Source organism: Desarmillaria tabescens, assembly GCF_030435595.1.
Source record: "Desarmillaria tabescens strain CCBAS 213 chromosome Unknown EV420scaffold_38, whole genome shotgun sequence".
Lineage (NCBI taxonomy): Eukaryota > Fungi > Basidiomycota > Agaricomycetes > Agaricales > Physalacriaceae > Desarmillaria > Desarmillaria tabescens.
The window spans coordinates 157144-171762 of NW_026848337.1; the positions used below are offsets into that span (position 1 = coordinate 157144).

The following is a 14619-nucleotide window of genomic DNA, read 5'->3' on the forward strand; positions in this document are numbered from 1 at the left end:
GTTGCCGTCAATGGCGGGAACCCTGACATTCACTCCTCTAGTACAGTGTCCTTTTGACTAACCTTGTCGTTCTGAGTTGCCATCAGTTTCCCACACCTTAATACCACGTAAACCTCTGCCGTATTTGTGATATGTGCATTTAACATATCGGCTGTGTTCGCGTCTCTAATGCTCTTGACACCTTCCTGTATCTACAACGGCGCATTGGACATCTGCATTTTGACCGCTCGTATTGGTATGATTTCCGTTGTGTAGGATTCCACGGTTGGTATATTTTCGAAGAAGAGATCGAGTACGCCTGAGGTATGGCGGAAGCGCAACGAAGAAAGTTCTTTAGCCATTAATGCATTACGCGTTATGACCAAAGCATAGGTCGGTAATGGGTTGCATTCTTCAAGTAACGAGCTTCACTTGCTCATTTTCCCTAGATATTGGAGTGAAACTGCAGTGGTGTGGAAGTCTGATAGTTTGTCGGAAGTGGCAAGTCGGGTGACCGTATAGGTGAGTGGCTACGATCTTGTAATGGATGCAAACTGTCAAGGGTGCCGAACAGTGCCGGCTCGAGTCCGGTTTTGTGTGGCTGTGTCGAGCTCGCTCCTTCATCTGAGTCATGGACATCCCTGAAGATATATTGGACGAAATCCTTCATTATCTTAGCTCAGATTTCCCCTCACTCAAGGCATGCTCACTGTCCCATTCCTTCTTCCTTCCTCCAACCCGCCGACTCCTTTTCTCCTATGTGAAACTTCCTCACAACAAGCTAATAAGCCGTACAGACATCTGTCTCAATTTCCGACAAACTCTGGTGGCTTCAAAATACGTCTCATCATCGATTCGTACCCTTAGCTTAATTCACTGGGACTCGACAGACGATATCAATTACCGCTGTATATTTCCCTCCCTATTAGAGCTCATTCCCAACCTTCGACGGGTTCACATATTTCTAGCAATGAACAGACCAACTATATTTGGGGATAGCTTCCCTCCACTGCCTCATTCAATATCTAGCGTCCGCCATCTTATATTAGAAGAGATAGTCTTCGACTCGTCCGCTCAGATGCTATCCCTGTTCGTTAGCTTCAGCAACCTTGAAGTCATCTCTACAGCCAGGATCAGCATTGATAACCCCAGTGGCGCGGAGCGCATGCCCGTTCCATCCCATCGTTGTGCTCCTTCTACTCTAGAACTTAATATGGGTGGTGCTCTCGTGGAATGCTTGTTCTCCCCTCAATCCACGATATCCATAGGCAATCTTCGTGTGCTTAGCGTCCAGGCATACGAGCGAAACATCGACGCCATCTCTTCCCTTATCTCCCTCAGCAGCCCATCCTTGGAGCATTTAACGTTCCTCCCTTCAGCATACTGTACGTTGTGGCTCTGAATGTTTGGATACGTGTGCTCACTTGTGATCATAGCGGCTCAATACTATATAGACCTGAGGCGACATATCCGCCTTCGGAGCATCTGCACTAGCCTGGTGTTTAATAGCCACTCCATGGATCCACCAGATCGGTTGAAACCTTTCCCCTGGGCTCACCGATTTTTTAAGACACTTCCGTCGTCGGTGGAAGATATTCTTATCGAAATCTGTTTTAGACCATATGATGCGATTCTGTTACCTCAAAAAAGGAAGGAATGGCAAGAGCTGGACCATATCCTTGCTAACCATCCATGGAATTTTACAGTACGGTTGGGGATATCTGCTGATTATACCATCTATTTTAGCAATCTGGAATATGACGATGTCATTCACGGCAGGTGGCCAACTAGCGGTGATATGGACGAGTATTTTCAAAACTATATGTTGGTGGATGGTATGCCTGAGATGAACAAGTTGGGACGTCTGAATTGCGAGATCATTACAAGTGCGTTTGTTGTCCGTTACATCGCTTTTTAACTAATACTTTTACATTGTTACTTAGGCGAGATAGACTTTTCTCCTTCCACGACAGAAATGTGGCGACTGTACATGTTCTCGTGATACAAACAATGTAAATGACATCGTCTACGCATGACCTAGTCCCCAATGTACTTGAGCTTCGTCCAGTCCACCTTATTCGACACCGTATTTGATACTTCACCGCCCAAACTGCCATAGCTGCTGTCCGATGTATTTTCTCTCTGTGTCGTGCTGCCAGGTACGTTCGTTTGTGCTGGCGGCCCTTCTTCAATCTCGTCCGGTAAACTTTTCTTGATATCTGCCACGATATCGCCAATGTCTGATGCGGTTTGAAACCGATCCGGTAGGACCCAGGTACGAAATGGTTTCTTCGAACTAGAGGGTATGCAAAACGTGGGAATGTGTCTGGCCAAAGTGTGATCACAAGCAAGACACGGCCGTTCTGTCACTCCGATGGTGTTTTCGGCGACTTTGATACCCATCTCTTCGCAGCAGATGACAAGTCACACCGGGAAGATGACAATTTTTGGCAAACCTGAATTTTGAGCCTAAATGTAACATTTTAGGAGCATAATTTGGGGTCAACAAACGTCGCGTTTTGGAGGATCCAAAACCTATGCCACCCGCCAGAGATGAATTTCGGGAGCATTCAAATTTTATGTAAAATCTCTGCCAAATTCGACCTCTCAAAACGTTTGATTGAACTTGTACCAACCACTAACTGGACGCGAGAATGTGACTCAAACATAGAACCCCAAAAGCAACACTGATATTGGTATGTACTACTCGTATGAACCCCGAATACTAATGCAACATCCGTGAAATGCGAAAGTGAAGGATGGAAAGAGGGTATTCCGACATGGCGACGTGCTAAGCAGATAAACGTTAGAATCTTGGACACCGGCTGGTCCCTAATAAAGCGAATCTCACTTGAAGACAACAATCGAAAGTCTGATACACACTCTCCAGTCCTACGACACATTTACTCGCTGTAAGAACGTCCAGTCAGCGGGGAACGTCTGCAACAGCGGTAATCATCGACTCACAGGAGAGAAAGGGTGATGTCGCCGTTAACCTTGGCCTGGATGGCAATCTCCACCTCGAGGTTGAGGTCAAGACGAAGCTTCAAAGCTTCCTTGGGAGCGACGGTGCCCTGGTTCGAGCGGGTAGCGACGGAGGTAGAGGTTTCTGGGGCAGACATGTTTTGCTGATACTGACTAGGTCGCTTTGCTTACACTTTTATATGTCAATCGACGGACCCGGGGTATAAATGAGGATATTGTCGCGCCATAATGCAGCTCGACAAGTCGGGTGCCTCGTCCAAGCAACTTAACTTTTTTCGTCTCGAAGCAGTCAGAAGGCTGTTGTTGTTGTTGTTGTTGATGATCTGGATTGGTTACCCGCAACACGCCTCGTAATGGGCGAAGACGCGGGGGTATAGTACGCTACTGTAATGTAAGCCTATACCGCTACTCGTTTGAATGCTCTTCTACTTTTCGGCTCTATGGACTGTATAACTATCTGGTAAAATTCTACGTAACTTTTTTTTTGGTCTCGTTGTTTCCGTTGTATGGGTACTCTAACTACTGAGGGGGAGAAAAATAAATAAGTTGGGTGGGAGATGGGCCTTGCTCAGGCCTAGTTGACGCTGCGTCGGTTCTATCACTCTTCGAGCAGTCAGAAGGCACTTGCTACGTAACGGTTCTTATTTCATAATGAACACGATGCAGACGATATTCTCCTGCTTGCGACTCGGGGCCTTTTGGGCATAGGCCGGTGAAGGAGAACGCATGGAGTGGAGGTGTTAATACAACATTTTGTTGCTGGCTTGGCCGGGAAGAGTAGCTATGTGTCTGGGTGCTTGTGGGTCCAAAATTCAATTCCAAGCTTTATATCGCGGGAAAGTCCGGCTTGCCGCTTGATTTGCAACCACCATCACCTGCTCGCCATCATCCACGACTCCGCTACTCTTACGCTATCAATTCCGCGCGACGGTCTCCGAGGCATGTCTTCATTCCCCGGAGTAGATTTCTGGAAAACATGACCGCAACCTTCGATCTCGACGCACCCCACCTGGGCCCATCTCGTTATCTTTTTACATCAAAACGCGGCAACTACTGTTCTCAAAATCAGCTATCATGAGAAAAGAGCCTTCGACGGAATGACAGTTTCGTGAGTCGGCCCACCTAGATATTGTTCGAAGCTCATCGTCTCGTTGCAACAAATTAGCCCGAGTTTCGCTACCCGCCACTACCACCATTTCTCGCTCTAATGCTCTTCTTTTCCCTCTCTGCGTCCGACCGAGGTAGTTTTGTTATGGAGAAAAGAATCTTCCCCGACAAATATGATAACCATCGTGCTTGTGGACAAGCGCGAGTCCATTGGTGCAGGCTTACGACAACTCGAAAACCGGTGTTACAACACAGAGCTTCCAATTCGACCCCAGAACACCCACGAGGACTCCGGGATCGCCAAAAATTCCTCGCCCCAAAATCTCCGGTCGCGTATAAAAGGACCTTGAAGAGCCAGCGAGTCTCCCAACAATGTCTGCCCCAGAAACCGCTACCAAATTCGCACCTACTCAATCTTCTTCCGTCCTCGGTGGACAAATCGTCGGTCGCACGCCGCGTGAGGCTGCACCTCCCGCTGCCCTGAAGCTCCGTCTTGACCTGAACCTTGAGGTTGAGATTGCCATCCAGGCCAAGGTCAACGGTGACATCACCTTGTCGCTCCTGTGAGTAGATTATTCATTCATCTGGTGAATTTGGCTGACTTTTGGCGCGTGTAGTGACTGAACGTTCAATCGTCGTACTTGAATGTGCTGGGGAGATTGGTCATAAATCGTCAGCTTAGCGTTCTTGTTTCGTCGTCAGATGGGTGTTTTACTGAGACCTTTTTGGCCATATAGTTATCGTCGACGTTTTGATGGTGGATGGGTGATGTTATGGATGTACCATTCTTACGTGTAGCGCTGCTTTCCAATCCATTTTTTATCAACCACCTCTTCGTGTGATTGAGTGAACCTCGACGCTCTTGACCTTCAGACGGCAGATGCACTCGTGGTTGTCGAGCAATGATTAATGAAGCTTGAAGGAGCAGCGTTGAAGCAAGACGTTTCTCTATTGAATCCGGATAAACAGGCGAGCAAAATAGGCCAGCAACCTCAAAATGACTGGCTACTGTCAGGGCATCACTGGTTAGCATTCACGGTGGCTTTGTCGTGTCGTCCCGTCTCTAGTAGGGCACCAGTGGGTGGGACGTCTTTCTCCTTTCCAATCCTCTTTAGGAGAGTCATTGAGGCCGCACCATTGAATCGCAAGTTGACGAGTTGTCCTGGATCCTGTTGAAAGGTTTGCGGCCGACGGCCACATAAAGAATGGAAAGAGAAATAACAGATGATATTCGTGTGGCTGTGCTTTTTCTTCCCTTCCTCCGCTATGTCGCAGACTGGCGTTGACTTTGCGACCGCTGTCAAGCAAGAGGCTGCCTATCTTCGTCTCGTGCATCCAACATCAGATGATATTCCCTCATGCTTCAGGTTAATGGAGCTCGCAATGGGCTGCCATGGTGCGGTCCTTCGACACCTGTTGACCAGTCAAGCTGAGTCGTAGCAGGTATTCGTTCCCAGGTGAAATCTTGGTACCGGCACGGCGAATCCTCACGATGCGCGCACAAGCACGATGACTTCAAGTTCTGCCTGAGCATGAAATGGATGGAGAGCGACCAGCGGTACGATGCGTGGATTAATAGGCGGGCAGAATGGTGGGCGAAGAGAAGGTTGGATAAGAGCAGTGAGGATGTATGGGCCATGCGAACGTTCGTTTATTCATCTACCTCTAAATTGAAAATTTACCGTAGCGCTATCCAGGGAGCCTCGAACGTCGTTCCCCCGGCCGGTGACGGATGAGGAGATACGACAAGTATTAGAAAATACGGAAGAAACACTCATGTAATTGGCTAGACTTGTACATTTATTCGCTTGACTTGCATGCCCAAGCTTTGCTCCTGTTTCTATGACTCTGGCTTTATGACAAGTTCTTACGGGCACCCACTGCTGCTGGGCCATACACGAAGCAGGACTGGTCAAGCGCCTGATGAGAAATATAATTCCTGAACGTAGGCAACAAAGGGCGTTGATCATGGACGATTTTGGGATCAAAGTACGTATTAACGCCTCTTCTACCTTCTTTGAGAAAACTATAGGATATCTATATCAGTGCTCGAGCATTGGTCGGAACGAAAGTGGCCAGGCGTCATTGTCGCCGAGTATCCATTCTCCTCTAACCGCTCTTATTGCTGTTTGCAGAATAGTTGGCGCAGCTGCCTTTTTGGGCTCGATCGCTTTTTTTGTCCGTCGAGTCGCAATATCACTTTTCAGTTATATCTTCTCCGTTTCCCCATCAAATTACATGGAATTTTGTATGTGTGTGATTCCCTCACTATTTCCGAGATGCGAGCCCCAATTCTGAAGTTTCGCGAGCAAGTTTTGAGTTCCTCAAATTTCGGCATGCATAACTGACATTTTCATCACTGCGAGAGAAGGTAACCAGATGTAAGCATATGGTAAGCTGAGATAATTTTTGAGTATCATTTCTGAGGTGCATGCAATGGAATTGGAGTTGTGGTGGCATCCTATTGTTTCTTTAGGATGTCAGGGTCCGGGTTGAAACATGCAACTCTTGATTTAACACCGCGATGATTTTTCTGGCACCAAAAATGCTGTTGTGCATCTCGCCTTGTATGAGTACATTGACTTTCTCCCTTGGAGCATCTTCGTAGCATCCGTTGTTGGCAAGATACAGCTGAAAAGTTGATCTGAGCCCTCACAGCAGGCTAGAATTTTCGAATTGACTAAATTAAAATTCTGACTGCACCGGCACCTCAAGGGCTTCAGGAAATGTCGAAACATATCTTATTTCAAGCAAATATCTAATGTACTGACCGAGCTACAGCTGAAAAGTCTTTCGCGCCAAAAAAAAGCAACCAGGCCCAAAAAGGCTGCTACGCCAACTATTCTGCAAACAGCAATAATTGGGGGGAACAAGACAAGATGTTAATAGTCAACTGAATTACGACAACACGAATAAGCCAATTTGACCCTCGCCTATGTCTTGCAAGTCATTGATACCGCTGTAGGCGACGCGTCGGTGTTGCACGCCATTCTTCATATCTGCTATCTGCTCCATCTCGCACTTAGGAACCGGCACCCGAGTCAGTTTCGTCTTAAAGGAAGAATCAATCCACGCATGTTACATTCCAGGCCACCAGCACCAACTGTTCCAGAGTCGTTCGATTCTCGACGAAAACAAGGCAGTGATAATCATCCTTGAAGATAAACGGAACCCCTTTTGGGTCCTTCAACCAGTTCTCGATATCACTAGGTCCTTGGGCTCTAAAGCTAAGTCGAGGTGAGGCGTCCGACTTCCACGTAACAGGAATCGCGACATTTTTCTCTCTCGTAAATGAGATCAACCGATAAGGCTGCTGGGTCCACGGAGGAACATCATCGTGAAAGTGAAAGATATCCTCCACTGGAAACACGGTTGTATGCACATACCATGACTGCTACTGTCCAAGACGCCACGCCCAAAGGACTGACCAACGATGAACTTGGGTATCTCCTCCTGCTTCTGTGGTTTAATCGGAGGCCCCGGGAAGTTCCCACCAAGGTGTGTCCGGAAAAATTACCGATTTGGGACCTCAAATATGCAAAGATTTAGGTCTAAAATATGCTAACTCGGACAGGCTTTTGACGGTCCGGGTGGGCCGGAAACCCCGCTAGACCAAAAATTTCCGGCCATTTCCGCCAAATTTTCGCTTTAGCATCGTTTTAGGCACTATTTTGCTTTCTGGATGCCAACTGGCCGACGTTTTGGCCAGACTCCGCTAGTCGATCGCCTAAAAATGTATGCACTGCCCCTACCGACAAGGATCATGGCACCAAGTGTCCTAAATTATGCTAACTGCGGACAAGGGCCCCAAATTTTGGTCCTCAAATATGCTCATTTCCGGACACACCTTGGCGGGAGCTTCCCGGGGCCTTTAATCGGGTAGCACAGCCTCTACCGCGTGTCCTGTCGTGTGATCGTAACGAAATCATGACTAAGACAACAGCGCGTACCCCCACTCGTCGTTGCCGCATACGATGAGCTCCTTCAAAGTAAGTGAAGGCTCAACTTCAACTTGGTCATTCTTGATGCTGCTTCTTTTCCAAGCTTGAACTGTATCATGCCGCGAAAGAGGGATCTACCGTCGCTCTTGCCGCTCTCTCGTCACTAGCAGCACTAGATCCAAGCGCATTCCATGATGTCGTTGCCGCCGTTCGCCACCAACTCCGCTGCGCAGGACCACAATATACCTCCGTCGCGTCTTCGAAACGGTTTGATATCGCTACCGGTTGTTTCAAGTCGCTCTGGACTGCTTTAGGCTCCGAGAACTCGAAGGTTCTCCGTGACCCATCCAATGTCACCCTTCTCGCAGAGACATGGCCGGAGCTGTGTAGCTGGATTGTTGAATACCTCAAGTTCTTCGTTGTTGAGGCTTCCATGACGCCAGAACTTCAGGACTTTCTCGCAACATCGAAGACGCTCGACCTACTCCATCTGCTCTTGGAGAATGATAGTCTTCTACACCTAATGATACAGTCCCTCGACCTTATCTCTTGCTTGACAGAGATCTCGATGTGTCTCTTATTCACTGAAACTCCGTTGCCGTCTCAGTATCTGCCAACAATGCAAATCATACTCAAGCTGGGTCGCCGTGATGAAATAACAAGCAGAGATGCGAGAGCCGCTGTAGGGAAAACTTTGGACGCTATGCATTCTGCACGCATCACAATGGTTTTATTTCGAATCATCCGTCTGACGGAGCATCCAGCCATGTCAAGCTCCGAGATAAATACCGTCCTTAGTTTCCTCTCATGCTGTTCAGCGTCTTCCTCCAAATTCCACGCCAATCACCTCATTCACGGCTCGGTTTCGTGGATCTGCGGCATGCTTTCCCGTATGTTAAAATGCTCTTACGCTCATCGACAACACGCACGATCCTGCGCACTTTACCTTCGGCATTGCATTGAGAAAGGTCCCAGATGGGCGGCTCAAGCTGTGGAACGTCACCTCGTCGAGTTGCTTCTAAAAGCCCTTCCCCATGCTAGTGACGACTTTACCAACGTTATCTCCGGCCTTTTCGACTCGATACACGTTCACTTACTTTTTCGTGGTGTTCTTCGACATGTTTGCCGGTCTATAGAAAGGATCGAAAGACTGGGTTTGGATAGCCAACTTGCCAATGCTTCAGTTAGTGCACGCGAGACTTGGGAAGCATTCAAGGAGGTTGCAGAGGATCGGTGGGTTTGGAGGGACGTCGTTGCTAGCAAAGGCGAGTTCCATGAATGCTCCAATCACATGGTATTTGATCATCTTTCATTAATTCTCTTTTCGATCTGATCTTTATCAGTGCATGAGTACTGAATCGCCTCCGCCTGTCCGGCGATGTCAAGGGTGTCTTAACGTCTTTTATTGCTCCAGAGACTGCCAAAAGAAGGACTGGCATGCTCACAAGACAGATTGTCAAAATGTTCAGCAAGAACGACGTGGTGAGTTCCTGCCTGCTATGAGCTGGATCCACGAGTACTTATTGATAAATAGAGGGATTTTCTCCTCAGCTTTCTCAGCGAGATCTGCATTTTATCAGATTCGTGGCCATACAAGACATCAAAACCGCTGACGATGTCCGCGATGCTCTGGCAAAGCGTGTTGCTAGCGTCAATAATGGATTTTTCCCAGTCGTCGTTGTCGATTATACTACTGCACCAAGAAGTATAACGGTAGCACTCATGGGGCGAGACCACCTGCATGCCGAGTGGCCCGAGGCGATGGAGCAACTAGGAACTCAAGAGCAGCTTGTCAGAATCATTATATCCAGTGATGGTGGGGAGGAGTTCGAAATTTTTACTGCCACGACGCTTGAGTAGGAAGTCGTTGCTTTGAGGCATGCTTTTTGCTATCACTTGCTTTTTTCCATCTCCACCAAGAGAATATCCTTACAAACACTATATTCCGTATGCTATGACTCAATTGCATTTTTCTGACATGTATGCACATATAAGCGTGAAGTTGGCTTTGATTCTCAACGCTATTTCTAGGCAGTTCTGATGGATCTCGCGCTTCTTCATGTGCCACGTGCGCGAGTAAACTGTTGATTGACCGTTCTTTGCTTCTTGCCTGTTACCACCTGCGCATATATCTATATTCATGGGCGACACCCATCGATTGAAATAATGATATGGTCAAGCCTTCCGAAATTCCAGCTCGAATCAAGTTACTGGTGAGCCAGTGTTCCAATTACTGTTTGTCCTCTAGGCTCTTATAGCATCGTCAAGATATCTGTGTCTGTAATACTCAGAACAAACTCCTATTCGATGGCAGATACAGAATAAAAATCTTCACTGATAATGGAAAAGCTAAGCAGGGTGGACTGCATTCTACACGGAGAAAAGCGACGGAGATCGTTTGGCTCGAGGCCCTCGAAATGTGCGTTTCTTACGTCGACCGCGGTGCTGTGCGATTGATACGACTATGAACGCAGTGAATACGAAGGCTCGGACATAACCTTTGACTTGTGGAGAAAATGCAAGATACGAAAGGACGTCTTTATTGAACGGTTTCGAACTTCCGCAACAGATGTCCTATGCAATTTCAACTCAAAAGGGAGAGGTCTTTGGTACGTGCCAGGGCCTTCGCACAGGGACAATCTCTGAAAAAATCTTTCAGGAATCGCTATCAAAGGCGACGGAGCATCACTGTCCTTCAACTTCATCCTCATATCGCAAAATGAAGATCAGATACCACTCGAATTCATCAAACAGCAGATAGAACTGGTACCCAACTTCTCCGCAAAGTTGCAAGTAGTTCTCTCCACTCTCTACAAACTGAAAGGATGGATAAACCCAATCTTGAAGGTGCGTGAGCGTCAAGATTTTCTGTATATTCACTGATTGCTTCATAGCTTGCTCCCGGGGGACAGGCGGCCTGTGACTTGTTCGAACAAGTACTCTCCGTAAGCGCTTGCTTTCAATTGTCTTAGCGTTGGCTACAAGTCTACAGACCAGTACTTCAAAGACCATCAAGCTCGTGTTGGAAAATTGGGCTTCATCGTTGATGATCTCACCGCACTCTTAAAGGCCGTAGACACGATTCGAGCGAAAAATGCCGATCAACTGGAGATTCTCAGTGATACGGTGGATGCCATTCTTCAGACGGCTCGGGAGTATGGTGAATGCTTGATGAAATTTGGGAGAAGATCCACGTTCAGTGCGTATTGCTTGATAATCAAGCTGTATATGCAGCTCATTTCAGACGTCTTCTAGAGCACCTTATATCTTCAGCACTTTCATCCGAAATGGACGATAGCATTGAGGATTTTCGTCGTCGTATAGCTCGTGATAACGAGGCATTGTCACGAGCCATGCTTGTTGAGACCACAATCCGGGTGGAAGACATGCACTGCCGAATGACAGGTCTGTATCATCTCAATCTGTTATCACACAACATATCGATCTGAATTCACTGTATCAGAGGCGGAAATCAGCAGCAACATTTCCCAGCTCAAGCCTGTGACATCGGCGATCCTGCATTCTCATTATGCCGCTTTCGAATCATGTTTAAAAGGCACTCGCGAACGAGTTATTGGAGATGCTATCCGAGGCATTACATCGGTCCCTGGTGCATATTGGATTCCAGGTGGCGCTGGCACCGGGAAGAGCACCCTCGCCGCTTCCATCGTACACGAACTCCGTGCCCGAGGAGTGATTGTCGCTAATTTTTTCTGCAACCGTGATGATCAACACCGACGAGATCCACAGAAGATCATATCTACACTCGCGTATCAGCTAGCACAGTCGATCCCCGAGTATCGATCGGTTATCTCTGATGCGATCGCCACCACCAATGCAAAACATCTTCCATTCCCAGTACAACCATCGATGCAACTCCAGTTTTTCATCATCGATGCGTTTTCCAAAATCGAGGGGCATGGCGTCGTCCTTCTGATCGATGGTCTAGATGAATGCGACGAGAAGCAATGTGCTGCATTTCTGGATTCGTTACTCGCAGTATTAGACTCGGCGATAGAGTCGGCTCACATTACGTTAGTGGTATTCAGTCGGAAGCTGGACTCATTCTATCTGCCGAGCAAGAAGTTTATCACATTGGTTGATTTGGACGATGGTTTGGAGAGCAACGACACGTCGAAAGACATACGTCTCTTTGTCGAGGCACAGCTATCGGTCATTTCCCGCAAGTATCGTGACGAAGATTGGCCATCACCGGCTGACATAGACATGCTTACTACCCAAGCTAGAGGTCTTTTCATCTGGGCGGATGTCGCTTGCCGTTTTGTCAGTCAACCCAGTTATCGCGAAGAGCTCACCAGACTTACAAATGAATCCAAAGTTGACATCGGCATCGATGACTTGTACTTCCGGACTCTAAACATCGAGTTCTCTAGACATCCAAACCAAACTGGGTGGATCTCTGATTACCGTGCTATCATGGGTTGCATCTTGTGTAGTGTTGCACCCTTGTCAGTGCGAACGATATCGCAATTATTGAGGAAACGGCAGAAGACGGTGGAAGGAACGCTCTCAATTCTGAGACCGGTGTTGCGGTTGCGAAGTCCACTTGCTGCATACGTCCCTTGCCGACTACCTTCTCGATCCAGGTCGTAGTGCTCACTTACATGTGGATCCGTCCTTGGCTCATGCATCTCTCGCCATGGGATGTTTGCAAGTTCTTATTTCGGGGTTGAAGGATATCCATCGTCATATCATATCTGCTTCTGCTTCCACAAAAGCCAAGGTGGACATACCAGCTCACGTCAACTATAGTTGCTTGAATTGGGCCGCCCATTTGTCTTCGGTGACTTGTCAAGGAGATGAAACTGCACGATTAGAGTCGTCCCTTGTTCAGTTTCTCGAAACGTGTTTTCTCTACTGGCTGGAAGCTCTTAGTTTCCTGGACCGTGTTCAAGATGGTATCGTGTCGTTGCATACTTTGTGTGCATGGCTAAAGGTAATGCATCCCTGCTCTGAAGATGTATCTGCTAATAGACGTCGTAGAGACACGACCTTTCGTCTCTTCAAGCACTTGCGACAGATGGCGCGTTATTCTTGGAGACTTTTGGTTATCCTATATCTATTAGCCCAGCGCATATCTACATGTCCGCCTTGCCCTTCTCCCCTAAGAACTCCTTGATTGCAAATCATTATCGCGCTCTCTTCTCCGCTGGAACCATACCCACCATGACGAGTGGTCAGGTGTCGGACTGGCCTGATATCGCACCCATCGCGCGTATCGGCCGAATCCGTCAGAGTCTGGGCGAGATGGCTTCACCAGATCTTTTGGCCTTTTCGCGGGATAATCGTTGTGTTGTGTTGCTTAGAGAATCCAGGGATTTTGAAGGTCTTGGTGAGGCTTTGGTTTCTGTATGGGATGCAGAGAATGGAAGCTGGGTATGTGGACCCATCACTCTGAGCACTAGACAGGAACGTGCAAAGTCCGTGTCGCTCTCACCAGATAATGCATCCATTGCCATTGCTATAATGTATTCCTTTGCGACCGACTATTGGAATATCTCCGACTTGGATCTGGACTTGAACCATCCACCTATCAATAGCGTCACGATTGGTTTCAAATCCAAGAGTTTTGCAGGGCTTAATGAAGTTGGTGACTGGGCTTTTGGTATGGAGAATATACAAGCCAAGTTTAGGATTGCTACGCAGAATCATACGGAGGAAATTCCTACCTTTGATCCTGTCGCCCAGGATGGTGCAGACTACGTCAACGTGGCCGTATTTGAGAAGGAAACGGGTTGGATCATTTGGGATCGGGGACTCTGCTGGATACCGCCGTTCTATGGCGATGTCGAGGAGCCGTATCGGCAGTATTCTGTCCTCGTTTCCCATGACATGCTGGCCATGGGAATGCCTCACAATGAGCCACTGATAGTGAAGTTCGCAAATGCCGATACCTGGGATGTGAGCAACAGAGTTCGCTCTGCGGCTGGAAGCTGATTCCTTTTCTTGATATAGCGACTGCGCTCAACAGAGATCGGCACATCATCGCTGGAGATCGCCTGGGATCCTATCAGTTTTTTCGAGCTGGGAGAGGATGCCCTAACTAGCCGTTATCAGAATATGCTAGATCATTATATGAATTTTGCATATCTTTCCTAGGACTTCTTGATCAAAAATGGTGTAAAATCCTTGCCTAATGAGTCAGTAGTGCAGTTCTTTTGTGAAGGCGAGTCTTTCGAAACCTGTGTCATATTTTATATGCTTAGCCGCCGTTGTTGCAGAGCCTGTTTCGTGTAAGTGTGTAACGATGCTTATCTGTTTTCTCATATGACTGTCATGGCAGTGCCATATATTCATATCAGTATGCCGAAGTTGCCTCTTGACCAGGGTATGGTAATTACGAACGAGGAAGGCGAAACATTGTCATCCAGTGTCTGGACTCTTGTGCGCGACCCAGATGAAGTGGCTGGTACGATCCATTGGCTCATAACTGGACTACGGGGCATATGGTACGTTTCTCTCACATGCAGTAGGAAGTTCCAGATAATAAAGGGATTGACAGGCCGGTTTTTGTTGTCCATGATTGCCAGCCAGATAACTTCACCTAACATTGCGGAGGCGAGTCGGAAGCAAGCCGAAGATCGGA

At 47.7% G+C, this 14619-nt stretch overlaps 6 protein-coding genes across 6 annotated transcripts; 5 read left to right on the plus strand and 1 right to left on the minus strand.

Moving 5' to 3' along the window:
* Positions 1 to 610: 610 nt before the first annotated feature.
* On the plus strand, positions 611 to 1981 carry EV420DRAFT_1646913 (uncharacterized protein; the record flags this gene model as incomplete). Its single annotated transcript, XM_060477975.1, has 3 exons — positions 611 to 1364; positions 1416 to 1865; positions 1923 to 1981. 3 exons carry the CDS (start codon positions 611 to 613, stop codon positions 1979 to 1981), a joined length of 1263 nt encoding a protein of 420 aa, XP_060326881.1.
* An 883-nt stretch (positions 1982 to 2864) lies between these two features.
* Positions 2865 to 3104, minus strand: EV420DRAFT_1564866 (uncharacterized protein; the record flags this gene model as incomplete). Its single annotated transcript, XM_060473998.1, has 2 exons — positions 2865 to 2889; positions 2947 to 3104. The coding sequence occupies 2 exons, from the start codon at positions 3099 to 3101 to the stop codon at positions 2883 to 2885; spliced, it is 162 nt and encodes a 53-aa protein (XP_060326882.1). The 3' UTR covers positions 2865 to 2882.
* A 2199-nt stretch (positions 3105 to 5303) lies between these two features.
* On the plus strand, positions 5304 to 5943 carry EV420DRAFT_1564880 (uncharacterized protein). The gene is made up of 3 exons (XM_060473999.1): positions 5304 to 5467; positions 5515 to 5716; positions 5769 to 5943. The coding sequence occupies exons 1-3, from the start codon at positions 5338 to 5340 to the stop codon at positions 5851 to 5853; spliced, it is 417 nt and encodes a 138-aa protein (XP_060326883.1). The 5' UTR covers positions 5304 to 5337; the 3' UTR covers positions 5854 to 5943.
* A 2077-nt stretch (positions 5944 to 8020) lies between these two features.
* EV420DRAFT_1564888 (uncharacterized protein) lies at positions 8021 to 9995 on the plus strand. Its single transcript, XM_060474000.1, has 4 exons — positions 8021 to 8060; positions 8116 to 9306; positions 9356 to 9494; positions 9547 to 9995. The coding sequence occupies exons 1-4, from the start codon at positions 8046 to 8048 to the stop codon at positions 9870 to 9872; spliced, it is 1671 nt and encodes a 556-aa protein (XP_060326884.1). The 5' UTR covers positions 8021 to 8045; the 3' UTR covers positions 9873 to 9995.
* Positions 9996 to 10581: 586 nt separating this feature from the next.
* On the plus strand, positions 10582 to 12626 carry EV420DRAFT_1707591 (uncharacterized protein; the record flags this gene model as incomplete). Its single annotated transcript, XM_060479563.1, has 6 exons — positions 10582 to 10621; positions 10672 to 10859; positions 10907 to 10938; positions 10985 to 11211; positions 11268 to 11417; positions 11476 to 12626. 6 exons carry the CDS (start codon positions 10582 to 10584, stop codon positions 12624 to 12626), a joined length of 1788 nt encoding a protein of 595 aa, XP_060326885.1.
* EV420DRAFT_777294 (uncharacterized protein) lies at positions 12532 to 14101 on the plus strand. Its single transcript, XM_060483427.1, has 2 exons — positions 12532 to 12969; positions 13017 to 14101. Exons 1-2 carry the CDS (start codon positions 12673 to 12675, stop codon positions 13968 to 13970), a joined length of 1251 nt encoding a protein of 416 aa, XP_060326886.1. The 5' UTR covers positions 12532 to 12672; the 3' UTR covers positions 13971 to 14101.
* The last annotated feature ends 518 nt before the right edge of the window (positions 14102 to 14619 follow it).